Below are 27,728 nucleotides of genomic sequence, written 5' to 3' on the forward strand. Positions count from 1 at the left end.
AATGAACATCACAAACAATCTACATTTATACCACATGATGCGTTTGTACCTACTGTATATACATTGTTTGTATACATTTTAGATAGTATCAGCAAGTTCGGCCGTTTCTAGGTAATGGTTTTCCCATGTACAAAATGCGTTTTGATATGTATGCATAGAATGATTACTTTTGCGAGGTTTTGGGTGGGCAGATCCATCATGTTTTGACGGGGCGCGCAATATGATACCGCTGACCCAGTTCACCGTACAGTTTCACTCGCTATCACTCGAGATGTGAATAATATTCTAGTGTAGACAGCAAGCATAAAAGAAAACTAAACGCTTTGGGAGTTTGGATAAAAGATTTATTTGTTCCATATTTTCGGACAGGCAAAAAGGTAGTGCTTGCGTAGAAAGTATTGTTGTAGAAAAAGCTGTTTATTCGCATTTTCATTGTTTGTAATTAAGTAGAAAATTATAAAATAAAAATCATATAACATTTCATAAAATCTTGACCGGGAAGCTAGGTTATTCTGTATTTATCAATTCAATTTTTTAAGTGTGGGAGAGCCATGCTTCGGCACGAATGGGCCGGCTCGACCGGAGTGATACCACGGCCTCACAGAAAACCGACGTGAAACAACGCTTGCGTTGTGTTTCGTTGTGTGAGTGAGGTTACCGGAAGCCCAATTCCCCCTTCCCAATCTTCCCCATCCCCGATTCCCGAACATAAATTCCTAACTCCCAAAAAGCCGGCAACGCACTTGTAACGCCTTTGGTGTTTCAAGTGTCCATGGGCGGCGGCGATTACCATCAGGTAATACGTCTGCTCGATTGCCGGCTTGTTCCATAAAAATTTCAAAACCTTCGAAGTGTGCTCGATTGCGGTCCGCCATGTCATTGATTGTGAGAAGAATCTCGACCAATGACGAACGAGAATGCAATCGAGCTCACTTCGTATGTTTCGAATTGACAATTACAGAATAGCATAGCAGTTCGTACACTTTTCCAATCAAATGCGAGACGAACATGGCGATATGTATGTAGGTATCCAATAGTTTATTCAACTATAGCAAAAAAGATCTGCCACAAACTATTTCTATTTAACATTGCACCAAAAATCACAAAGGCAAACTCCAAAAGCGCAAAAAATTTGCGCAGAACCAAAAAAGAACCAATCGCGTCAAACTAAAAACTTGTATACAATACACGCGACAACGTTTTGAAAAACATTTGCGAGCGATAAACAAGCCGGTAAACTAGTTCAATAGTTCAAACAAGCGCTGGGGAACTTTTCATTTGTTTGGGACGATTTTGTATGGGGGCGAAACCGGGTAAATAAACCTAACAATATATTAACTAGCTAAACAAAAGGCCGGTACACAAAGGAGTTAGCGTTAGATCTGAAGCCAGTCGCTACCAAGTTGTTGGTACAGGATTCGTAAGTGCATTATGTAACTAGTTTTGTGGAAACTTGCATTAATTTTCACTGTGCTTGTGTATAAACTCATATTCAATTTTCTGCTCCATGGCTTTATTGCAGATTCCTTTGAATTAGGTGCAATAAAGTATTATCATTCATTAATGTCATTGTTCTGATGACAAGAGCTTCATTTATTATACTTAATGCAAATAATAACTTAATACTCTTTCGCAGCCCATATAACAAATATCACATACAAAATTAATATCACGTATCCTCATTTTCCAAATACATATTACCAAAATTGTATTGTTTTTCTCAAGTATCACAATAACAAGTTATGAAGGTAAACAAAGCAATACATTTGAAAACTTAAAGTTTTCCGGAGGTAGTTAGAGTTTGTAAGAAAAGCGCAGCCGTAAGCGCCCTACATCGTTCGCGGCAATAATCCGTAACTAGTTCACACCGGCACGTGCCGGATCAAACTGGTTTTAATCAGTTCATATGAAACTTGAGGGTGCTTTTTGTATGCGACTCTACGTGTTATTTTTTTTGCAGTTTTTTACCTATGTGTGTTAGACTTGATTATTCTTTTATAGAATGGGAAGATTTAAATTAAAGAGTTAAATGACTTTTGCATTAAGACGTCTCTTATGAATTTGATAGTAGTAATAAGACGTTTACGTGTGTTTGATAATATTGATGAAAACCTTAGTAAGTAGGTAATTGTATGCAGTGTGGAATCGCTCCCGGTGTGTAGCGATACCTCATGCATATTAAAAGATTTATAATATATGCAAAAGCTGGATAGTGAGAGAAAAATCAAGTAAGTATGACGTCATGGTTATATTAGAAGTAAACTTGTACCTTTATTATGCCAGTGGCATACATACTCTCTTGGAGAGAGGGACATGATATCGTTTTACCTTAAAAATAAACCTATTTTTCGCGTCAACGAATTTTGTTGACCAGGAAAGTATTTATGGAAGGATGAGGTTATGGGTGGCTAATGTCAAAATGGTAATATCCATTGGATCTCTACTTATTTTAATTTTAAATTATATATAAACCTTTTGGGATCAAAGCCGGAAACATGTCACTGATGAGGAAAACCCCAATAGTTATGGTAGAAGAACAATATAATTATTTGTAATATCTGTTGGTAAAGGAGTACGCGCGAAAATATTATCTAGTAAGAGGAAGAATAAATGAAAAGTCAATGATTTGAGAGATGAAACGAATAAATAAGTACCTGCACCCAAGTTGAATTAGGTGCATTTTACGGTGAGACAGATTAAGATAGCCAGCTAATAACTATTTCGAATAAAGCCAATATTTATCTAAAACTATAAATTGATAACATTATCTTAAATAACAAAACAAATATCAATTTATGGGCAACACGAGTGTACTATCAAAAACGATTGGCTTGTCTATCGAGGCATATCCCATTTGAATGAAATACAACAGAAATTACTGTTTACCGAATTTCCCCGATCATTTCCGAAAATAACCGAATGGACTCAACATGGCGGAATGTTGACAAAATTTTTGCAAGTATTTGAACCTTATCCGCGGGGTCTTATTTATGGGTAGTGGTGCGTTCATGGGCACTACCCCCATTATACATGGTACCGGTCGCTCTACCGATCAAAGGCACTTTTCAGCCATTGTTTTTTACGTAAATAGAATGTTTAAAATAAATTACGAGTTTGATATTGAGTATTTTACGAGAATATATTTTATGCTTTTGGATATTAAATATAAAAGATATAAATATGGGGATTATTTTTCACACGGAAACAATATATGTAGAGCACTTTAAATTTTGCACTTCGTGTAGGTAATAATAATTGGAACCGAACAATGAACACTCAAACTCAAAATACTTTATTGCATTCCACAATCGTAGGCTTAGGTGGTAAATATTTGGTAGGTAACAATTGCGGACCCTGTGGCACCAAAAGATAATACAAACATATTATGTAGAAAGGACTTTACATTAAAATTATTTATAACAGTTTAACTTAAACTAAAAACACAGAAACCACATACTCAACAACCGTGTAATCATTCATTCTACAGTTAAGTAAACACATATAGGGCTAGCATTCAGAGACATTTAATGATAACTTAAACTATTCCTTAGTAACAATTTTATATCGAAAACAATTACTAAGGACTGAGTTAAATAACCATTAAAGGACTCTGAGTACGATAGAAAGTTTTAAAAACAAATAAAAAGCAATACTAGCGTATGACAGCAACTCCAAAACGGCATTACGCTTCGATGGAATTTCCAGGAATCGTGTAAGGTACGAGTATTAAAAGCGATTGTTATGGAAATCTGTTGAACAAATGGCAAACTTTTGCCCGGCACACGAATTCCGTGGAAATTACCAAATGTGTATAATTAATTAATGTATTTCAGACGAAGTTGGTGCCAACGCTGAGCGCATTACAATTTTGCTTTGGTCCAAGTTAACGTCTCTAGTTTCGTGAATATAAATTGGACATAGTACTTTTGACTAAATGCTTAAGATAAAACACTTCCTATTGGTAGATTTCTCTAAGGATGAAGAGTGATCATCTTAAAATCCTCAGTAATAGGCCTTAGTACCTAGATCATGGATTCGCTTTGAGAAACACGATTCGACGTCAAATGTTAGTGGTTCTACAGATAATAAAAACCTTTGACACGTACGAAACCTTTTTAATCCCTAAAGACTAGAGGGGTGTGCTTTGGGTAGAGGTGAGCTTTCAACACCCACTTTTCACCAGTCCTGTTATGAGGCTCATGTAATATAAGCTAAGCCAATTGGCCCCACAAATTAGAGTTTGTAGGTTTGTTGTTATTGCTTCAAGTCAAAGTGGCTGAAGGGAACAGGAGTAAATTTGGAACAGGTATAGATTATGTTCTAAAATAACATGTAAACTACTTTTTTTCCACAGGAACGCGGGCGATGACGCTGGCAGAAGCTAGTCAATTGTAATTTTAAGACTCTGTCCGTTTTCTTATTTACTCATTCCGCTATTTCTCATGCACTACACATTAACCAATCTTGGCCGTTAGTAACAGTTTGCAATTCAAACGTTCCTTGAATATTCACCCCGCAAATACCTCTACTGTTATTAAATACCTCGCTCCCGAATCTAAATAGACATGGTTTCATATCAGTAGCTATAGAGACCATGTCCAGTGTATCAGTGTTATATTAAATTAGCTATTGATATTTATAAATTGTGCAAAATATAATAAACATCACGTTCTCCGTAACATAACGAAGATTGTTGAAATCTTGTATTGAATCCTTCTGTACGGAAAACTAACTTAACAGGCCGTAATTTCAACGCAGATTACCTAACACAGAATCACTTTCCAACCCAATGTAGTCATACTAAGGTAGGTAATAAAAAAATATGTCATAAAAAGAGAAAACCGAACATAGTCCACGATTTATAACAAAAGAAATGATAATTGCGATCTACCGAAGCGCGTCACGTACGTCTGTCCATCATTAATAATGGCACGCAATTAAACAAAACATCGGAAGAATATTCCACGCTCCATATTCAAACAATCGCGTCTGATTGACGGGCGCGCGTGACACGAAAGCGCAGCGCCAGACACCATCCGACGTATTCGAATATGGAATTATTTGTACGTTCATATTTAAAAGTCGAATGGACTTCTTAGTATTTTATTTTCGGTATAAAAATAGTAGGCAATTATTTTTGAAAACAATTTGTGACTTTTGCAATCCCTGTTATGACATTATTATCAACAGCGCGTTACAAAGTACTACTAGCCTATGAGCTTCCCTTACATTAAATACTGGCCATAACCTTTTTTTACATTTAATGGGTCGACGTTTGGCTGCTATCTCGCCTGATGGTAAGTGATGATGCGGCCTACAATAGAGCACGTCTGCCCATAAGCAACCTTTTCACTTAGACTTTGAAGACACCCAGGTTATAACCATCAACCTCCACGCTTAGCAGATATTAATTTTCGTATACTTATACTAATAAAATTATTAGACAAAATTTACTACTACAGCACCATTCATACAAATCGATCACTTCCTATAAATCTCGTACTACTTACTCATAGCACCTGAAGCAATCACACATTTACATAGAGACTATATTGTTGAGCTCGTAAACTACGTATCAGTGCATTTAGGGGTGGCAAGCGCTTCATAAATTTGATATTGCGCTGCTGTACCAGCAGGGCTGACCTAAATAACAATATATGGCCGGCATCGTTAGTCCGAGGGCACATAGTGGACATGAATGTACAAACCTTGATTTGCAACAGCTCTATTAAAAATTGCAAAAGTTGCGGTAACATTTTTTGAACGTGCAATAATTATTAAAAATATTCTTTGGAAACACAGCACTGTATGCAGATAGCCTCTGCAAAGTTTGGTGTATGGCTATGTTCGGTAGTGGATATAAAAATGACGAAGGAAATACAACTCCTAAACCTTACAAAAAACAGGAGTATGAACGAGGTGGTTTTTAATCAGTAAGAGTCTGACACTCCCTCTCGCTTCTAGACCTAGTTTATGTAGGTAGTAAAATGTAGGTTTTAAAATACTTTAAATGACTCAGAGCGGGATAAAATGCGCACAATTAATTTTATGCGTCTAAATCTATGTATAAATAACCTATTTAATTAATATATGTGAATGAACCGGTTCATATCGGTTAATAGACATTTTAATTTAAGTTGGAACCTTTAATATGTTACTTAAAATCAATGGGCTCATTCAACGACATTACTTGTTTTTTAAACGTCTCACACTAGGATTTTCTTCTATGTCATAGATACGTTTACAAACATACAAGTTCACATACACATGACGCCTAGACCCGAAACAACAATTTGTGAATCATACTAAGAGTTGCTCCGTGCGGAAATCAAACCCGCTACACGTTGTTTAATAATAATTAAATAATAATATTTCTTTCATGAAGAACGGCGTCAGCTGCTTATCGCGTGAGCACTCAAATAAAATGGATTACAGAAATAATGGTCGACGATTTTACCCAGATATTTTGTACTCTCTCTCTACTATACTATACTTGAACTCACTATTGGTACTTAGAGGTTCTAACTAAACGATCTTATGTAATTATTTATTCATTGATGTACCATTAACCATTCAACCATAAACTGGTTCGGTTCTCATAGAGTCAGACCATCACAGATGGGGCCCAGTAGGGCTGATGCCCCACCCGGAACTGCGGAAAACGTAACAGGTTACTAGGGCTCCGGCAACTAAGCAGCCATCCAAATTAAATTTACGATCTTATTACTTTAGCAATAAGATCCGTAATCAAATCAAAGGGTTTCAAATAAATCAAAGTAAACATCTTACGTCATATCACACGAATGTACCTAATTTAGTTGTTTTGCTACAAATTCGTTGTAGTTCCAGTATTGTTAAGGGCTCTAACCGTTGCGGACGGTGTTGTGAGAGCACAGTACCGGCCTGAGGATGGTGCAAGTGAGAGTGAGTGAGGGTCTGCTGGAGGGAGATCGAGTGGACAACCCATACGGAGGTTCCTACTACAGCTTCAAGGGTATACCGTACGCGCAGCCGCCAGTCGGGGATCTGCGGTTCAAGGTTAAATATTTTCCACATAACAAAATTATATCGATACAATCTTTACGTTTATATGTTATCAAGTTGCGACTAAACATCCTGAAGTTTACGACGTAAAGTTCAAAGTTTGTCAACCATTGTATAAAAATATGTAAATATAATAGAGATAACAAAGAATACCTATAGCGTAAGATTAGTCACATTAAACTCTACAAATAGGTACTTATGATAAATAATTCCAACCTTCGTAGAACTACTGAAATTTTATTTATTTTATTTTACTTTTTCCAGGCTCCTCAACCACCCCTGCCATGGGAAGGTATCCGGAGTGCGAAGGAATTCGGTTCAATATGCTACCAAAAAGACTTCGAATCACAAACCAAGACCACAGGAAGCGAAGACTGTTTGTTTCTCAACGTTTATACTCCAGAATTGAAACCCCAAAATCCTTTACCCGTAATGTTCTTCATCCATGGTGGAGGATTTTACTCCGGCAGCGGCAACGATGACATGTATGGCCCAGAGTTCCTCGTCCGACAAGGAGTCATCCTAGTTACAATCAACTACAGACTTGAAGTACTGGGTTTTCTTTGTCTAGACACGGAAGATGTCCCTGGCAACGCAGGTATGAAAGATCAAGTTGCAGCATTGAAATGGATTAATAAAAATATTTCAAACTTCGGTGGTAACCCCAACAATATCACTATCTTTGGTGAGAGTGCCGGCGGTGCCAGTGTCGGCTACCATTTAGTTTCGCCGATGACCAAAGGCCTTTTTCAAAGAGCGATTTGTCAGAGTGGAATCCCAACTTGCTGGTGGGCTAAAGTTTATGAACCTCGATTGAGAGCACTCGCATTAGCACGACAATTAGGATATAATGTGGAAAAAGATAGTGAAGACCTCTATGAATTTTTCAAATCTCAGCCAGCTGAGAAACTCGCCGGATTAAAACTACCATTATCTTACTCAGAACATCATCGAGCTAGCTTCGAATTATATTTTGGCATAGTAAGCGAAAAACAATTTGGCGATAAAAAAGGTTTCTTCCATGGTAATATATCTGACTACTTAGAAAATGGAATCCATGAAGGTGTGCAAGTTATTACTGGTTATACTGCAGATGATGGTGTCTTACTACACGTATTTGACAAAGATGCAAAAATGTTAGAACAAGCCAATGAATTAGATACCTTCTTCTCTCCGAAACAAATTGTATTGAATTGTTCTTTAAAAAAACAAATTGAGGCCGGACATAAGATTAAAAATTTTTACATGTGTAACGAAGGTATAGGCGAAGACTGGGAAAGACTGAGTCGCTTTCAAACCGCTGAAATGTTTTTATATGGAATTATAAAATGGATGAAAGTTTGCTCACAAAAAAATAAAACTTATCTTTATAAATTCACTTGTAAGAGTGAAAGAAACGCTGCAGTCCGCTTGATGGGACTAGAGACGGTGACCAAAGGCAAAGAGGTAGCTTGTCACTTGGATGATTTATTTTATATTTTCAACAGCAAAGCATTAGATACAAAAGTCGATATGGCTTCGAAAGCGTTTAAAATGATTGACAATGTGACAAAATTGTGGACAAATTTTGCAAAATATGGGTAAGTGCAGTGAGCTCAAATATACATATAAGTATTATTCCTATTTTCTACAAGAAATAAACATCAACACATTTATTTACAGAGATCCGACGCCCGACGAAAGTCTTGGTGTAAAATGGAACCCTTACACAGTGGATAAAGAAAATTATTTGGACATCGGCAATGACCTCCAAACTGGATCTGCACCGGACCGTGATGAATTTCTGTTTTGGGAGAATATCTTTAAAGAATTTATTCCTGAATATGTCGATAGAGTTTATTGATACTCTTGTTCATAATTATATGATATACTACAATGATCTATACATATACTTAACAAAATTGTAGAAATGTAAATTCTGTACATTAATAGTAGGGTGTGTTACTACATAGATATCAAACCCAAAAATCTTATTAAAATACTGTTTGTCTGTCTGTCTGTATGTTCAAGGATCACGCAAAAACTACCGATCCGATTACGATGAAACCAGGTATAATTATACTTTAATATCATGGGCATAACACTACCTTTTAACCCGAAAAAATACATACACTAAAAACAAACTTAATTGTGCGGCTCGATCTAGACACGATTACTGTACCAAACGCAAATAATTTGTTTGTCGAATTTTAGATTACTGTAGAGCGGATCGCAATAGCTTGAACCGCCATTATAAATGCGAAAGTTCGTGAGTTCATGAGTTCTATGTTTGTTACTGAACCACGTCAAAACGGCTACAGGGACCAGAATAAAATTTGGAATAGGGGTAGACTATGATCTGGATTAATTGAAAATTATGATAAAATGTAAAACCAAATTAATTATTTCCACGTATAGATATAGTAAAAGTGTTGGGTATAGAGGTGAGGTATCGGGACTAAGCCGAATGACACAACTGTGCTCATTCCGTGACCTCGTGCCACGGGGTGACCTAATTCCTACCAGGGTTCCACATTCCAACGGTATCGACAGCTCCATACTTATCTAGTTATACTTTTCTTATGTAATTCTGTTACGAAGTCGATGATAATAACATTACATCACATTGCACATAGTTCATTGAAACTGTTATCTTTCGCCAGTAATGTTAAGTGCGAAGAGATTGTCGCTCAGTTAACATAAGTCTTCCAGCTGATAAGAGTAGGTACACCTTTTTTATGGTATAAGCCGGTAAACGAGGATTGTGTGTTGCTATGAAACTAATGAACAATTATCTATCTATCTCATCATCTTCAACAACGGCCTATAAGTGGCCACTGCTGATCAAAGACCTTTTCTGATACGGAAAGATTTGAGCATCAATCAGCACGCTTTCTCAATACGGGTTGGCGATTTCAAAATTAGAATAAAAAAATTATAAGCCCAGGTTTCCTCACGATGTTTTTCCTCCAAGTTTGTCAGTGGTGTCTAAATAATCTTAGAAAGTACATATAACTTGGAAAAGTCACATTAGTACTTGCCGTTCTATTTGTGTAGAACCTACAAACAATAAGTCTAATCTGTTATTTATAGAAAATCGACACATCATCATGACACAGAAGTCAAATTGCAATCTTTATTCAAACAACAAATTAAATAAGATTTGATTACTTCGTGCAAGGAAATGACCGAAGCTTTTAATTAGAGTTCCTTGTGAAAATACACTACATGCCAATCTTATTAATAAAAAGTGTATGTACGCCTCCGCGCAAATAAATTATTTACTAATATAGGGTTTTAATGATAACTTAAAAATTCCATGATCCTAAACATTTAAGTAATAATAAAAATATGTGATTAAAGGATTCCCCAAACTCTTCTCTCTCAATAAAATTTTGTTTCTTTTTATTTTGTCTTAGTCATAACAGTTGGTCACTTGATACGAACTTTTATCATAATAATTGGCCTTGACCTTTGCTGGGTTAACGCACTTTCTGCATTGCATTTTATCGCTGTTCCGAATTACGCAAAATCATCCATTACATAACAAAAAACGTAACGTTTTAAACATAAAATTATCAACATCATCGTAATTTTATTTTAGCCATAGTGTTACGGAAATAACACTATACATTTGATTCCGTATACATTGAAAAATCAACGTTCACGCTTAGAGATAAGATTACATTTAAAAATAAATCCTAATAATGTATCACAAATACACCGTCAATGTTAATAAACAACGCGTGTGATCTTTATCCAAGCTACTATTACAAAAACAGGCAAACTAATGGCTCGGTAACAATCAGATACAATTTATTCGCGGGAGTGCCAGTTTTATTTCACACTCTGACCGTAACGGACGGTGTGAGGATGGTGCAAGTGAAAGTGAATGAGGGCGTGCTGGAGGGAGAGCGAGTGGACAACCCCTACGGAGGTTCCTTCTACAGCTTCAAGGGAATACCGTACGCGCAGCCGCCAGTCGGGGATCTGCGGTTCAAGGTAAACATAGAATTTATATAATACCGTTACACAGTCATATTAGTTATCTGTTTAAGTATCTAAAGTTTTTGTGTCATTATTTGAATAATTTTAAACCAATACATTGATGTATGAGAAATCTTATAAATAGTAGAGAATCATGTTTAAAATCTTACACTATTATATAAAGCTAAAGAATTTGTTTATTTAAACGCGCTAATCTCTAGAACTACTGATTCAATTAAAATTTTTATTGTTGTGTTGGATAGTTCATTTATAGAGGAAGGTTATAGGCTATAAACCATCACGCTGCAATCAATAGGAGCCGAGCAGAGCGGGTAAAACCGTGACCGAGTCGCTAGTTATAAATCAATGTAAAATACGATTTAACTACAATGTTAAATGACAATACGTCATATTATGCTCATATATACAGATATTAGTTGCGACCCTTAGTTAAAGAACTACTGAAGAGATGTAAGACTAAAAGAGAAAAATCATTTAAGTCATACTTAAGATACGTAATACATTTACTTGATTCTCTTTGATCACATAACTCACAACTATAAGTGAATGAAATTGGTTAAGCAATTAAACTTAGTTTTCATCCTTGTAGGCACCGCTACCTCCAAAGTCATGGGATGGAGTTCGCTCCGCCAAAGAATTCGGCCCAAGATCTTTTCAAAATGACATATTAATGAAGACCGGACTAGTTGGCGATGAAGACTGCCTGTACCTAAACGTATACACACCTGAGATCAAACCTGACAAACCTCTACCAGTGATGTTCTGGATACATGGAGGTGGTTTCTACTGCGGCAGTGGTGACGATGACCTTTATGGTCCAGAGTTCCTTGTCAGACATGATGTCATCCTTGTCACTATCAACTACAGAGTAGATGTGCTCGGCTTTCTTTGTTTGGACACAGAAGATATTCCTGGTAACGCAGGCATGAAAGATCAGGTACAGGCTCTTAGATGGGTGAACAAAAATATTGCTAGCTTCGGTGGCGACCCCAAAAATATAACCATATTTGGTGAAAGTGCTGGTGGAAGTAGTGTTAGTTACCACTTAATATCACCTATGTCAAAAGGCTTGTTTAAGAGGGCCATTGCTCAAAGTGGGGTCTCCACTTGCGCCTGGGCCCAAGCTATTGAGCCTCGCGAAAGAGCTTTAGCATTAGCTAGAAGCCTGGGATGTTATTCTGAAGATGATAAGGAACTGTATGAATTTTTCAAAAATCAACCGAAGGAATCACTAGTCGGTGTTCAGTGTCCAGTAGCAACTTTCGAGGCATTCAAGGGTGGATTAGACATATATTTCAATGTTGCTAACGAAAAGAAGTTTGGAGATAATGAGAGATTCTTTTATGGGGACATGCTTGATGTGATATCAAATAGTGTTCATGAAGGAGTTGAGATCATGATGGGTTCGACCACAGAAGAAGGTCTAATTTCCTTTGCAGACTCGGAAGACATTATGAAGACTTTGAAATTGGCAAAAGTATATCCAGAATACTTTGTTAATAAATTGATAGCCTTTTCTTTACCCTTGAAGCAGCAACTAAAAATTGGAAAAGAAGTTAGAAAGTTTTACTTCAATGACCAGATCAACGTGCCAGATGATTGGGATAAATTCATTAATTTTACTTCGATGCAGAATTTCGTATATCCTGAAAGGCAGTGGGTGAAGCACTGTGCTCAAGCGAAGAAACACAAGCTGTATGTGTATAAGTTTTCTTGTAAAACAGAAAGAAATTTCATAGCGAAGATGAGAGGTATGACAGAAATGTTGGGAAATAGACAAGTTACGTGCCACGCTGATGAACTACCGTATCTTTTTAACTTTAAAATGATGCCGACAAAGCTAGACACTGCTTCTGAGACATTCCAACTGATGGAAAGACTGATGCAGCTATGGACAAACTTCGCTAAATACGGGTAAGAGACGAATAATAACTATTTTGTCTGTAATAGTTCAATCTTTAAACAAGTTAGTGGCATCAGAAAGGAAAACTAGACACAGCTCGCCATTGTGCTTGAAATTCGAAATGTACCTGTATTATTATTTGATTTTTATAATTCATAGTTAGGGGAAACAGGCAGTCATCTAGGATCCAATTTCATCATATAGTATAGTAGGTAAGTATAGTATTTATTGCGGAGCTGCAGACCGCTTAGCGGGTTACCGGGATTCCGGCTCGAAAAGCAGGAATAGAAACGGGGTGGTTTTTAGTCAATAAAAATTTGACACTCCCTTTCGCCTCACCCGCGGTAGGACAAGTAATTAGATGAATTTCCCCCTCAAAAAAAAAGGTAGTACTTAAGTACTCCCTTCCCTATCTATCTACAATTAAAAGCTAAACAATGCCACTCTTTATCTTTACATATTTAACCAGCACTTAATGGAAGTGCTAAACATGATACACATGTAGTGCATATCATGCGATATCGTACATTGACAACTCTTCAGCCGGTACAATCTACTTAATTGCGACAGATAAATAAGGGGCTTAAATACAAGTACAACAAACAAATACAAAGACCCGGGCATATCCTAAAACTAACCTACCAGAGAACCTGCACCCTCATGCATGAGGAGCGGGTTCGAAACTCCATCTTAAAACTCCGGGCCGCCACGACTTCCATAGGACGACATGGAACTATGGAAAATTTTACAATATGTACATAAAATAAGTTAATAATAAAAGTCATCTTAAAGAGATGATATTTGACATTTATTGCACACGACATTTTTTTTAATCTGTGCGTCACACACGTGATGAATCATTCTATTGTGTAATAATACAAGTTTGTATACATACATACAAGTTGTCAATATGTCTTTGAGTGCAATTATTTACAGAAACCCAACGCCGGACGATTCCCTGGGCGCTAAATGGGCACCGTATACCTTGGAGAACCAAGAATACCTGGACATTGGAAACGAGCTGAAAGCGGGCACCGCGCCTGATGCTGAGGAAACACAGTTCTGGGATAGATTGTACGAAAAATATGGACTTTAAATTTGCAACAGATTGCAGTGATCCGCGAGCTATTAATTATTATTTACGATTGTATTACTTGGCTATTAATTTTATAATATAACTTACTACGTAATTTCTCCTGACTTTTATATATTGTTCAAAACTAAACCATAGCCAGAACTATATAAAAGATATATGGACCAAATGGACTCCCTTCAAATGAAAGTCACAAATTGTCAACAAAAAATGGATCCAACCAACATATTTTAACTAGTATGCACTTTTACCTATACCTTCAGGAAATTAAAGGCACTCAATATCTTTAAAAATATTATCTAAGAACTTGTTTATAAGTAGATGCTTAATCGATATGAATGTGTAAATAATGATTTAAATCTAGATCTAAACATAGATAAAATATCGTGCACAACTGTTAAGTCAGCATGATGCAGATATTATCAAAGTGTTGTTTTCACTTGTGGTTCGTAGTTACCTTCTAATAACGTACATACAAGCTCCATAATACATAACACATTTTGTGAACCAAATATGAAGTTTTACATTTATTACAATTTGTACCCATTTATGAATTGAAACAACACAACTTTTTGTGTGTCATATAAATGAAACCTGATTGTATGCAAAAAGTCACATAAAATGCTATTTCTATTACATTAACCACTAAAGAAAAATCAACGATATTACCATGAAATAAGAGTACTTTTACAATAAGTCAACGTAAATGACTATAAAAAACACACAATGTTTATCCAAATATTATCACCACGAATAAAAAACGAGTAGTTTGGTAACAATCAGATACAATTCATTTTTAATCTTAATACTATCGCAGTAAGCTCTCTTATCTAATGAAAGATAACAACAATACATGATTTAGTTGTTTTGCACCAAATTCCAAGTGCCAGTTTTGTTGAGGGCTTTAACCGTCGCGGACGGTTTTGTTAGAACCCAGTATCGGCCTGAGGATGGTGCAAGTGAGAGTGAGTGAGGGTTTGTTGGAGGGAGAGCGAGTGGACAACCCATACGGAGGCTCCTACTACAGCTTCAAGGGAATACCGTACGCGCAGCCGCCAGTCGGGGATCTGCGGTTCAAGGTCAAAGTCAAAAATACAATACTTATTGCACAGTTTATAAATAAATATGTTTTAAACATTTGTTTGTATTAGTGCTTGTCAATTTTATAATTCTATACTCACAAACAATTGTATTCAGATAAAGTGCTATATTTATGTAAAACTTATTATGATAGAAAATCCTATTTAACATTGTAAATAGATATACAGTTATATTACTTTAAGAAACTTTCAAATAGAATACTATTATCTGAATTAAGTATTATATTTTTTAGTTTCTTCACGTAATTGTCTGACAAAGAAATCAAGAATCACGTGATTAAAAATATAGTAATTAATTAAGTATTTCTCACGAAAATTACGAAATAAATACTAGTATCTACTCCTCTTCATTCAGTATCATTCATTTAAATGCGTATTATATTTGCTTATAGGCACCGCTACCTGCAAAATCATGGGATGGAGTTCGTTCTGCCAAGGAATTCGGGCCAAAATCTTATCAGAATGACATATTTATGAATATCGGCAGAGTCGGCGAAGAAGATTGCTTGTACCTAAACGTGTACACACCTTCTATCAAACCGGACAAGCCTTTACCAGTTATGTTCTGGATACATGGAGGAGGTTTCTTCTGCGGTAGTGGTGACGATGATCTTTATGGTCCAGAGCTACTTATAAGATATGATGTCGTACTTGTCACTATCAACTATAGAGTAGATGTACTCGGCTTTCTTTGTTTGGACACAGAAGATATTCCTGGTAACGCAGGCATGAAAGATCAGGTACAGGCTCTTAGATGGGTGAACAAAAATATTGCTAGCTTCGGTGGCGACCCCAAAAATATAACCATATTTGGTGAAAGTGCTGGCGGAGCTAGTGTCAGTTACCATTTAATATCTCCGATGTCTAAGGGCTTGTTTAAAAAGGCCATAGCCCAGAGTGGAGCCTCTACTTGTCCCTGGGCTCAAGCTGTTGAGCCACGTGAAAGAGCTTTAGCCTTAGCAAGAAGCCTGGGATTTTATTCCGAGGATGATAAAGAGTTGTATGAATTTTTCAAAAACCAGCCGATGGAATCTATAGTCGGCGTTCCTGTATCGGTAGCAATGTTTGAAGCATTCAAGGGTGGAATAGATATCAATTTCACTGTTGTTAACGAAAAGAAATTTGGAGAAACTGAGAGATTCTTTTATGGAGACATGATTGATGCAGTGTCTAACGGTGTTCACGAAGGAGTAGAAATCATGACAGGGACCACCACAGAAGAAGGCCTCATTGCTTTAGGAGACCTTGAAGAAACTAAGAAGGCTTTGAAAATGGCAAGAACATTCCCAGAGATATTTATTAATAAGTACGAAGCGTATAATTTGCCGTTGAAGCAACAGCTTAAAATTGGGAAAGAAATCAGAAAATACTACTTCAATGATCTGGTGAATATACCAGATGATTGGGATAAATTGATGAATTTCCTTTCGATGCAGATGTTTGTGTACTCTACAATGCAGTGGGTGAAGTACTGCATTCAAGCGAAGAAGCACAAGCTATATATGTATAAATTTTCTTGTAAATCAGAGAGGAACGTCATGTCTTTTTTGAGAGGGCAGACAGAAATGTTGGGAAGCAGACGAGTTACTTGTCATGCTGATGAGCTGACTTACCTTTTTAACCCTAAACTGATGCCAAAAATGGACACTGCTTCACCGACATTTAAAATGGTGGAAAAAGTTTTGACGCTTTGGACAAACTTTGCTAAATATGGGTGAGTTGAGAAATTATACGTAATCAATTAGGTATACTTTATATAATTTCATCACAATTACGTAATATTGGAAGATCATTTTATCTTATTTTTTATAGTGATACCTGTGATCCATTAAGATCTAATGCTAACGTGTTAACACATAATACATAAAACTTACGAAATAATATGGACAACACGAAAGTTTTCTGTAACTTACACAATCAATAGTGGATAGAAGTATAGTGGTACATACAATATTTTTGATAAAATATTAATTCTGCTCGGACTGCACAGTTGGCGCGGTTGCACAGCTGGGAACTGGCTGCCGCGCAATGTGTAGCGGGTACAACGTGATCTACAAATTTTTGTTTCGGATCTGGGTGTCATGTCTATGTAAAACACACAAGGTGTTTATAAAAGCACCCAGCAAATAGTTGTCAGTAATGTAACGACTGGTCTTTTTTACAGAAACCCAACGCCGGACGATTCCCTGGGCGCTAAATGGGCACCGTATACCTTGGAGAACCAAGAATACCTGGACATTGGAAACGAACTGAAAGTGGGCACCGCGCCTGATGCTGAGGAAACACAGTTCTGGGATAAATTATATGAAAAATATGGACAGTGATTTTACCCTATAACTGATAACAGTGTTCCGTAAACTTTATAAAATTGTTATTATTTTATGGAAATAATATCCATTAATAATTATAATGATAAATAGAGTCACTTTTTTGACAATAAACATTTAATCGTTATTGCATTATTTTTTATTTAAACTTCAATTTATCCGACTTTTATTTAAAGAAAAATCTTAGCTCAAATCTTATAATAAAATAAACCGTCGTATCACTCCAGTCGAACCGGCCCATTCGTGCCGAAGCATGGCTCTCCCATACTTATTTAAATGTGTACAGTATATCGTAACAATTCTGATTAAAATCTGGATCTAAACACAGATAAAATATCTGTAAATATAAAAAACTGTTCAGTCAGCATGATGCAGATATTATCAAAGTGTTGTTTTCACTTGTGGTTCGTATTTACCTATTCATAACCTTCATAGCAGCTGACCTACACATTCTGCGAACCAAATATCAACTTGTACTCTTCATTAATTACAATTTGTATATTTTATTGTAACTTTCGTGAGACATACTAAATTAATTATTATGTTATCGGCTTACTCACGTAATGTTTTGACGATTAACTCGACTAGTTTCAAGCCATGCAAGAGGCTCATATTCATGAGGAGCATTTCGCGACACACGACAGTGCACTGACAGTAGCAGCGCGACAATCGCCGCGTCGTGTGAGTAAGCCGATAACATAATAATTAATTTGTATATTCATGAATTGAAACCACACAAAAAAAGATGACCAGAAGTACATCGTAACAAAAAAATGAGGTTTAAAGAAAGATAAAACGAGCGTAAAGTCTTAAAACCTAAGCTGTATACCACCACAGAACGTTTATCCAAATCATTACCAACAATAAAAAACGAATGGTTTGGGAACAATCTGCACGTGTGCACTGCACGATGGACGCGGTAGCTAGGCAACTGGCTGCCGTGGAACGGCATGGAGCAACTCTTTGTGAGCTCCACAAATTGTTGCTCATGGTCCATGTGTCATGATATGTAGGGCAAAGTTTTAAAAATTCAGATACATCTCATTTTTAATCTTTTTTTTTTAAGTTTTGTTGAGGGCTCTAACCGGTGCGGACGGTGTCGTGAGAGCACATTAGCGGCCTGAAGATGCTGCAAATAAGAGTGAGTGAGGGCGTGCTGGAGGGAGAGCGAGTGGACCACTACTACGGCACCTTCTACAGCTTCAAGGGAATTCCGTACGCACAGCCGCCAGTCGGGGATCTGCGGTTTAAGGTAAATAAATAAATAATATAAACATAAATAAAACACACGTATCTAATCCTATTCGACCTATAACATTCTTAAAGTATTAATGTTATGTATTTCAATGCGTATTATATTTGTTTATAGGCACCGTTACCTCCAAAATCGTGGGATAGAATTCGTTCTGCCAAAGAATGTGGGCCAAAATCTTATCAGAACGACATACTCTTGAATATCGGGAGAGTCGGCGAAGAAGATTGCTTGTACCTAAACGTGTACGTACACACCATCTATTAAACCGGACAAGCCTTTACCAGTTATGTTCTGGATACATGGAGGAGGTTTCTTCTGCGGGAGTGGTGACGATTCTGGGATAACTTGTATGAAAAATATGGACTATGATTAAGGCTGCGTTTGGGACTTCTAAAATGCATTTTATTTATGTACAATGTACTTAACTGGTGATTTAAGATATTTATATCACCCGATAAGTTATTGGTATTATTGCTTTTATAGAAATAGTCATTTTTTACACTTTATGTTTTTGTAAAGTGACGTTAGATATAAAAAAAAAATATTTTCTGAATTTTATTTTTATTTAAAAAAAATCAATATGAACCCTAACAAAAGATTTGACGGTAGATTTTTTTAAAGTGAACAATCTGTTATTATTATCCACGATAATAATACTTCGCCTGTCAAAATACAAATACGCTAAAGAATTTTAATGCTAAAAATATGTCAAAAAGTGAATAGATAATAATAATAATAAATTGGCAATGAATAATCATCAAAAATATAATATAAAACATTAGGCTCTAAGAAAATAGGATTAAATACCTTGATTCTCACAAATGAGAAAGAAACAAAACATAATACATAATTGATTCTGTACCACAGTGCAAAATGAACTGTAATATTTTAACACAAAGTACATTTTAAAACAAGTCATAATACAGTATAGTTAATACGCATACACGTCAATATTCACATATACAATTATTATAAAAAAACAGAGTAACAGACACAAACGAGTGACGAGGTAACCATCGAATACAATTAATTTGTAATCTTATACTTATAGCAGTAAGATCTGTTATCAAACGGATGATAACATCGAATTAATGTTTTACTTATTTTACACCGAATTCATGGCAGTCAGTTTTGTTTGGGGCTTTGACCGTTGCGGACGGTGTCCTGAGAGCTCAGTACCGGTTTGAGAATGGTGCAAGTGAGAGTGAGTGAGGGCGTGCTGGAGGGAGAGCGAGTGGATAATCCCTACGGAGGTTCCTTCTACAGCTTCAAGGGAATACCGTACGCGCAGCCTCCAGTCGGAGATCTGCGGTTCAAGGTCAATACCAAAATCAATCATTTTTTGCCGTATCATTATTATTGTTAGAATTGTTAAAAATAATATCTACAGATACACAATGTATGTACCTTATCAATAAATAAATAAATAATCAATTAGTTCAAATACTAATTGTTGATGGAGATCACGATTGTAATATAATATATCTGCTAATTTGTGTATTTTGAACTACCGGAAAAGAATTTAATATTTTCAAAAAATGACTTTTTACAAGAAAAGCTCTGTCATTACATGTTTGTTTACTTACAGGCACCGAAGCCTCCAAAAGCTTGGAGCGGAATTCGTTCTGCTAAGGAATTTGGCCCGAAATGCTATCAAGATGACCTGTTCATGAACACTGGTAAATATGGTGAAGAAGACTGCCTGTACCTAAACGTGTACACACCTGAGATCAAACCTGATAAGCCACTACCAGTTATGGTCTGGATACATGGAGGAGGTTTCTTCTGCGGTAGTGGTAACGATGACCTTTATGGTCCAGAGTTCCTTGTCAGACATGATGTCATCCTTGTCACGATCAACTACAGAGTAGATGTGCTCGGCTTTCTTTGTTTGGACACAGAAGATATTCCTGGTAACGCAGGCATGAAAGATCAAGTACAGGCTCTGAGATGGGTTAACAAAAACATTGATAGCTTCGGTGGTGACCCCAAAAATATAACCATATTTGGTGAAAGTGCCGGTGCAGGTAGCGTCAGTTATCATTTAATATCTCCGATGTCTAAGGGCTTGTTTCAAAGGGCCATAGCTCAGAGTGGAGCCTCTACTTGTCCCTGGGCTCAAGCTGTTGAACCTCGCGAAAGAGCTTTAGCGTTAGCAAGAAGCCTAGGATTTTATTCCGAGGATGATAAAGAATTGTATGAATTTTTCAAAAACCAGCCGATGGAATCTATAGTCGGCGTTCCTGTATCGGTAGCAATGTTTGAAGCATTCAAGGGTGGAATAGATATCAATTTCACTGTTGTTAACGAAAAGAAATTTGGAGAAAATGAAAGATTCTTTTATGGAGACATGATTGATGCAGTGTCTAACGGTGTTCACGAAGGAGTAGAAATTATGACAGGAACCACCACAGAGGAAGGCCTTATTGCTTTGGGAGACCTTGAAGAAACTAAGAAGGCTTTGAAAATGGCAAGAACATTCCCAGAGATATTTATTAATAAGTACGAAGCGTATAATTTGCCCTTGAAGCAACAGCTTAAAATTGGGAAAGAAATCAGAAAATACTACTTCAATGATCTGGTGAATATACCAGATGATTGGGATAAATTGATGAATTTCCTTTCAATGCAGATGTTTGTGTACTCTACAATGCAGTGGGTGAAGTACTGCATTCAAGCGAAGAAGCACAAGCTATATATGTATAAATTTTCTTGTAAATCAGAGAGGAACGTCATGTCTTTTTTGAGAGGACAAACAGAAATGTTGGGAAGCAGACGAGTTACTTGTCATGCTGATGAGCTGACTTACCTTTTTAACCCTAAACTGATGCCAAAAATGGACACTGCTTCACCGACATTTAAAATGGTGGAAAGAGTTTTGACGCTTTGGACAAACTTTGCTAAATATGGGTGAGTTAAGAAATTATACGTAATCAATTTTTTATATAATTTCATCACAATTATGTAGTATTGGAAGATCATTTTATCTTATTTTTAAAAATGCTACCTGTGGTCCATGAAGATATAAAGCTAACGTGTGATATCACATACATAAAACTTACGAAATAATATGGACAACACGAAAAAGTTTTCTGTAACTTACACAATGAATAGTGGATAGAAGTATAGTAGTTCACACAATATTTTTGATAAAATATTAATTCTGCACGGACTGCACAGTTGGCGCGGTTGCACAGCTGGGAACTGGCTGCCGCGCAATGTGTAGCGGGTACAATGTGATCTACAAATTGTTGTTTCGGATATGGGTGTCATGGCTATGTAAACTTGTGTGTTTATAAAAGCACCCAGCAAATAGTTGTCAGTAATGTAACGACTGGTCTTTTTTACAGAAACCCAACGCCGGACGATTCCCTGGGCGCTAAATGGGCACCGTATACCTTGGAGAACCAAGAATACCTGGACATTGGAAACGAGCTGAAAGCGGGCACCGCGCCTGATGCTGAGGAAACACAGTTCTGGGATAAATTGTACGAAAAATATGGACTGTGATTTTAACCTATAACTGATAACAGTGTTCCGTGAACTTTATTAAATTGTTATTATTTTATGGAAATAATGTCCATTAACAATTATAATGATAAATTGAGCCACTTATTTGACAATAAACACTTAATTCTTAATGCATAATTTGTCCGACTTTTATTTAATCTTAAAAATTAGCTCTAAACTTCAATAGGTTCCTGTTTATGACAGGACAGGAGGAAACGCCCAGGTGTCATCACTGCAAGGACTGCCCAAAGACACGGTGGAGTATACACACGGTGGTGGTGTGTCCGATAGGCCGAGCACAGCCGTGTCCTCTCGCACCTAGCACTGGTTCATGCGATAGTGCGTAACCAAGGGTACTGGGATGTCATCTTCTCCTTCTGTGAAGTAGTCATGCTAGCTAAGGAGGAGGTAAGCTGCGTAAGAGAATGAATGCCCTCACGCCCTAACCGTTTTTTTTTTACATTTAATGGGTCGACGTTTGGCCGCTATCTCACCTGATGGTAAGTGATGATGCGGCCTACGGTGGAGCACGCCTGCCCATAAGCAACCTATTCACTCGGGCCTTGAAGACACCCAAGTTATACCCATCAGGAAACACAGACTCCGGCAAGGAGTTCCACTCCCTAGCAGTTCGCACAAGGAAGCTTGAAGCGAAGCGCTTCGTGCGAGTGGGTGGGATATCTACCATGAAGCGGTGACGCCTCGCCGATTGTCTTGTGGTTCGATGATGAAAAGGACTAGGGGGAATCAAGTTGTGCAATTCCCCCGCACACCCTCCGAAATGTACCCGGTAAAAAACGGAAAGGCTTGCGACCTTGCGCCTGTGTTCAAGGCTTTGAAGCCGGGCCTCCACAAGCGCATCATCATTGATGAGCTTCTTGGCACGCCTTTCAATGTGTTCGAGCGCATCCAGCTGGTATTTGGCCGAGCCGTGCCAAAGGTGAGAACAGTACTCCATACATGACCGAACCTGCGCTTGGTACAGGCTCAGCAGTTGTTTCGGTGTGAAGTACCGTCTCACCTTCGAGAGGATACCCAACTTCCTACCAGCCAGATGCGCCTTCGACTCTATATAAGAGCCGAAGTTAAGCGTTGGCGTCGCGAGAGACACTCCGGAAGTCGGGGATCGATCGACGACCTCTCGCCTCGTCCAAGGCGGGAGAATTCATTGGATGATTTTTCATCCAAAAAAACCACAATAACTTAAAGATCACCGAGTACTTTCTCAAAAAAACATATAAGTTGATCAAAAAGTAACTCCTCTCTAACGAAAGTCACAAATTATCAACTTTAAAATGGTGGAAAGAGTTTTGACGCTTTGGACAAACTTCGCCAAGTATGGGTGAGTTGAAAAATACGTACCTACTTAAATATTTTTTAAAATAGCACCATAATGTGTTGTTTGGCAATTCCCTTTATCTATCTACTACAATAAGACACAAATGATAAAGAAATTTCGTAAAAATCAATAATACATAGTTGACAAAAAGCTCTGTACGTATTAAGTTAATCGAATAAGCAAAAGAAACTAAATGAATGATTCAAAAACGATTTTATTGATACAAAATATGCTAACCAATTTCATCACAATTCCATAATATTGGATGACCATTTTATCTTATCTTTCGATATCTACAATTAAAAGGTGTATGTAAAGGTGATGTAGGTATATATGAATGTACTATGATATAGGATAATGGAACCTACACACAATGTTTCTAGAAAAAAATCTAATAAATAACCTACACTACAACTAAAACCTTATCATTGTATTATGAACCTAATGTTCATTACATTGCAAATAGTTATCTATATGTGTTTCACAGAAACCCAACGCCGGACGATTCCCTGGGCGCTAAATGGGCACCGTATACCTTGGAGAACCAAGAATATCTGGACATTGGAATCTATCTGGAAACACAGTTCTGGGATAAATTGTATGAAAAATATGGACTATGATTAAGGCTGCGTTTGGGACTTTTAAAATGCGTTTGATTTATGTACAATGTACTTAACTAGTGATTTAAGATATGTATATTAGGGTGATAAGTTATTGGTATTATTGCTTTTATAGAAATAGTCATTTTTTACACTTTATATTTTTGTAAAGTGACGTTAGATATAAACTTTTTTTTATATTTCCTGACTTTTATTTATATTTCAAAAAAAATATCGATATGAACCCTAAGAAAAGATTTGACGGAAGATTTTTTTATAGTGAACAATCTGTTATTATCCACGATAATAATACTTCGCCTGTCAAAATACAAATACGCTAAAGAATTTTAATGCTAAAAATATGTCAAAAAGTGAATAGATAATAATAATAAATTGGCAATGAATAATCATCAAAAATGTAATATAAAACATTAGGCTCTAAGAAAATAGGATTAAATACCTTGATTCACACAAACGAGAAGGAAACAAAACATAATACATAGTTGATTCCGTACCACGGTGCAAAATGAACTGTAATACTTTAACACAAAGTACATTTTAAAACAAGTCATAATACAGTATCGTTAATACGCACACACGTCATTATTCACACATACAATTATTATAAAAAAGTAGAGAAACAGACATAAACGAGTGACGAGGTAACAATCGAATACAATTAATTTGTAATCTTATACCTATAGCAGTAAGATCTGTTATCAAACGGATGATAACATCGAATTAATGTTTTACTTATTCTACACCGAATTCATGGCAGTGTTAGTTTTGTTTGGGGCTCTGACCGTTGCGGACGGTGGCCTGAGAGCATAGTACCGGTTTGAGGATGGTGCAAGTGAGAGTGAGTGAGGGCGTGCTGGAGGGAGAGCGAGTGGATAATCCCTACGGGGGTTCCTTCTACAGCTTCAAGGGAATACCGTTCGCGCAGCCACCAGTAGGAGATTTACGGTTCAAGGTCAATACCAAAATCAAAATACTTGATTTTTCAAATCTAAAAATAAAAATGTTTGGAAGATAATATTTTTGCAGTATCATTGTTCAATGTTGCCTTATTGTTAGAATTGTTAAAAATAATCTCTACAGATACACAATGTATGTACCTTATCAATAAATAATACAATTAGTATTTGAGATTGTTGATGGAGATCATGATTGTGATATATCTGTTTATTTGTGTATTTTGAACTACCGGAAAATAATTTAATATTTTCAAAAATTGTCTTTTTACAAGAAAAGCTCTGTCATTACATGTTTGTTTACTTACAGGCACCGAAGCCTCCAAAGGCTTGGAACGGAATTCGTTCTGCTAAGGAATTTGGCCCGAAATGCTATCAAGATGACCTGTTCATGAACACTGGTAAATATGGTGAAGAAGACTGCCTATACCTAAACGTGTACACACCTGAGATCAAACCTGATAAGCCACTACCAGTTATGGTCTGGATACATGGAGGAGGTTACTTCTGCGGGAGTGGTAACGATGACCTTTATGGTCCAGAGTTCCTTGTCAGACATGGTGTCATCCTTGTAACTATCAACTACAGAGTAGATGTGCTCGGCTTTCTTTGTTTGGACACAGAAGATATTCCTGGTAACGCAGGTATGAAAGATCAGGTACAGGCTCTGAGATGGTTGAACAAAAATATTGATAGCTTCGGTGGTGACCCCAAAAATATAACCATATTTGGTGAAAGTGCCGGTGCAGGTAGCGTCAGTTATCATTTAATATCTCCGATGTCTAAGGGCTTGTTTAAAAGGGCCATTGCTCAGAGTGGCGCGTGTACTAGTCCGTGGGCCATTTCTATTGAGCCACGTGAAAAAGCTTTAGCATTAGCTAAGACATTGGGATTCTATTCTGAGGACGACAAAGAACTGTATGAATTTTTCAAAAATCAACCGAAGGAATCAATAGTATGTATTCCTGTGTCATCAGCTTTATTCGAAGCATTCAAGGGTGGAATGGATATAAATTTTACTGTTGTAAATGAAAAAAAATTCGGAGATAACGAGAGATTTTTTTATGGAGACCTGCTTGATTTAGTGTCAAACGGTATTCACGAAGGAGTAGAAATTATAACAGGGACTACCACAGAGGAAGGTCTCATTGCCTTCGGAGACCCAGAGCTTACTAAGAAGATTTTAGAATTAGCTAGAACATTTCCAGAATCCTTCATTAGTAAACCACTGGCATTCACCGTGCCATTGAATCAGCAGCTAAAGATGGGAAGGGAATTCAAAAAGTTTTATTTCAAAGACCAGGTCAATATACCAGATGATTGGGATAAATGGATGAATTTCCTTTCAATGCAGTTGTTTGTGTACCCTACAATGCAGTGGGTGAAGCTCTGTGCTAAAGCGAAGAAACACAAGCTATATGTGTATAAGTTTTCTTGTAAGTCAAAGAGAAACTTCATAGCTTCTCGGAGAGGACTCACAAAGATGCTGGGAGACAGACAAGTTACTTGTCATGCTGATGATATAGTATATCTTTTTAACGCTAGACTGATTAAATTAAAATTGGACACCACTTCTGAAGAATTCAAGCTGATAGAAAGAATGGTAACGCTTTGGACCAACTTTGCTAAATACGGGTGAGTTGGAAAGCAAATCTTTAATTTCCCTTTTATAAGTAGGTACACACAGTAATTTTAATTATAAATACCTCGTTCTTATTACAATTTCATTAGTAAAAAGCTATGTCACTCCACGTCATCAAGTAATGGCCTTACGTCTAACGTAATCGTGTGATTATTATACTGGCTATACGTGTAGTATTTCGTTGAACTGGTAGGTACTGGCAATTAAGTCAACAAATAGTATGATATCTTTGCGAAAACAAAATATCAGCTGACTCAGCAGATTTAATTTGTGCACAAGTCTAGGTATGATTATAAATTGCTGTTCATGATGATGCATCAGGAAAAGAAAATCAATCTGATATTGAAATAATTACTATCTCGCTACAAAGTTCACTAACGACGTGATTATAAATTGACACTGTGAATCATTAAATTTATGGGTTATGATACGTATACCTAATTGTCAATATATCATAATTGGTATTTTTTACAGAAACCCAACGCCGGATGATTCCCTGGGCGCTAAGTGGGTACCGTATACCCCGGAGAACCAAGAATACCTGGACATTGGAAACGAGCTGAAAACGGGCACCGCGCCTGATGCTGAGGAAACACAGTTCTGGGATAAAATGTATGAAAAATATGTACTGTGATCTCACGGACATTTTACTTAGGATTTGGTGAAAGTTTAAGCCCCTTTAGGGGCGAAATGTTAATTACTATTGGTCGTCTCTATGGAAATAGTATCTATAAGTATTATATTCTTAGATCAGTAATAAGTTAATAATATACGCATATATTCCTTATTTCTAATTTTGTTTTTTAAACTAAATATCGCCCAAAATCAGTGAAAAATATTTTTTCATTGACATGTATCAGGCTTGTAGCGCCATCTATTGGTATAATACGCGTACCAGTTTAGTTACTCTGTGTGAACGGGAAAAATACTCTATTTTTACTTTGGTTTTAAGTGT

General features: G+C 36.7%; 5 protein-coding genes across 5 annotated transcripts in view; 4 read left to right on the top strand and 1 right to left on the bottom strand.

The window, feature by feature from the left end:
* LOC118276145 (muscarinic acetylcholine receptor DM1) overlaps positions 1-27,728 on the bottom strand; it is a 96,780-nt gene that overhangs the window by 36,733 nt on the left and 32,319 nt on the right. The gene's annotated exons all lie outside the window — the stretch shown is intronic.
* Positions 6,830-9,038, top strand: LOC118276149 (juvenile hormone esterase-like). Its single transcript, XM_035594358.2, has 3 exons — positions 6,830-7,038; positions 7,309-8,624; positions 8,707-9,038. Exons 1-3 carry the CDS (start codon positions 6,910-6,912, stop codon positions 8,885-8,887), a joined length of 1,626 nt encoding a protein of 541 aa, XP_035450251.1. The 5' UTR covers positions 6,830-6,909; the 3' UTR covers positions 8,888-9,038.
* LOC118276148 (juvenile hormone esterase) lies at positions 10,775-14,127 on the top strand. The gene is made up of 3 exons (XM_035594356.2): positions 10,775-11,025; positions 11,621-12,945; positions 13,871-14,127. Exons 1-3 carry the CDS (start codon positions 10,897-10,899, stop codon positions 14,028-14,030), a joined length of 1,614 nt encoding a protein of 537 aa, XP_035450249.2. The 5' UTR covers positions 10,775-10,896; the 3' UTR covers positions 14,031-14,127.
* On the top strand, positions 14,764-27,560 carry LOC118276155 (uncharacterized). The gene is made up of 8 exons (XM_035594364.2): positions 14,764-15,106; positions 15,520-16,841; positions 17,292-17,448; positions 18,563-18,706; positions 18,824-18,955; positions 19,881-20,027; positions 20,298-21,619; positions 27,248-27,560. The coding sequence occupies exons 1-8, from the start codon at positions 14,978-14,980 to the stop codon at positions 27,405-27,407; spliced, it is 3,513 nt and encodes a 1,170-aa protein (XP_035450257.2). The 5' UTR covers positions 14,764-14,977; the 3' UTR covers positions 27,408-27,560.
* LOC118276171 (juvenile hormone esterase-like) lies at positions 18,116-19,262 on the top strand. The gene is given in 3 exon segments (XM_050707450.1): positions 18,116-18,706; positions 18,824-18,952; positions 18,954-19,262. Coding segments are annotated over 3 exon segments (384 nt in total). The 5' UTR covers positions 18,116-18,580; the 3' UTR covers positions 19,083-19,262.

This window comes from Spodoptera frugiperda, chromosome 31 (genome assembly GCF_023101765.2).
Source record: "Spodoptera frugiperda isolate SF20-4 chromosome 31, AGI-APGP_CSIRO_Sfru_2.0, whole genome shotgun sequence".
In the NCBI taxonomy this organism is placed as follows: Eukaryota; Metazoa; Arthropoda; class Insecta; order Lepidoptera; family Noctuidae; genus Spodoptera; species Spodoptera frugiperda.

What these genes read in the sequence shown, in the direction of transcription:
- LOC118276149 (XM_035594358.2), top strand. Translation starts at nt 6,910, where the DNA reads ATGGTGCAAGTGAGAGTGAGTGAGGGTCTGCTGGAGGGAGATCGAGTG. An exon ending in TCGGGGATCTGCGGTTCAAG is followed by an intron (nt 7,039 to 7,308) that starts GTTAAATATTTT and finishes TACTTTTTCCAG; the next exon opens with GCTCCTCAACCACCCCTGCC. An exon ending in ACAAATTTTGCAAAATATGG is followed by an intron (nt 8,625 to 8,706) that starts GTAAGTGCAGTG and finishes ATTTATTTACAG; the next exon opens with AGATCCGACGCCCGACGAAA.
- LOC118276148 (XM_035594356.2), top strand. Translation starts at nt 10,897, where the DNA reads ATGGTGCAAGTGAAAGTGAATGAGGGCGTGCTGGAGGGAGAGCGAGTG. An exon ending in TCGGGGATCTGCGGTTCAAG is followed by an intron (nt 11,026 to 11,620) that starts GTAAACATAGAA and finishes TCATCCTTGTAG; the next exon opens with GCACCGCTACCTCCAAAGTC. An exon ending in ACAAACTTCGCTAAATACGG is followed by an intron (nt 12,946 to 13,870) that starts GTAAGAGACGAA and finishes AATTATTTACAG; the next exon opens with AAACCCAACGCCGGACGATT.
- LOC118276155 (XM_035594364.2), top strand. Translation starts at nt 14,978, where the DNA reads ATGGTGCAAGTGAGAGTGAGTGAGGGTTTGTTGGAGGGAGAGCGAGTG. An exon ending in ACAAACTTTGCTAAATATGG is followed by an intron (nt 16,842 to 17,291) that starts GTGAGTTGAGAA and finishes TCTTTTTTACAG; the next exon opens with AAACCCAACGCCGGACGATT. An exon ending in TCGGGGATCTGCGGTTTAAG is followed by an intron (nt 18,707 to 18,823) that starts GTAAATAAATAA and finishes ATTTGTTTATAG; the next exon opens with GCACCGTTACCTCCAAAATC.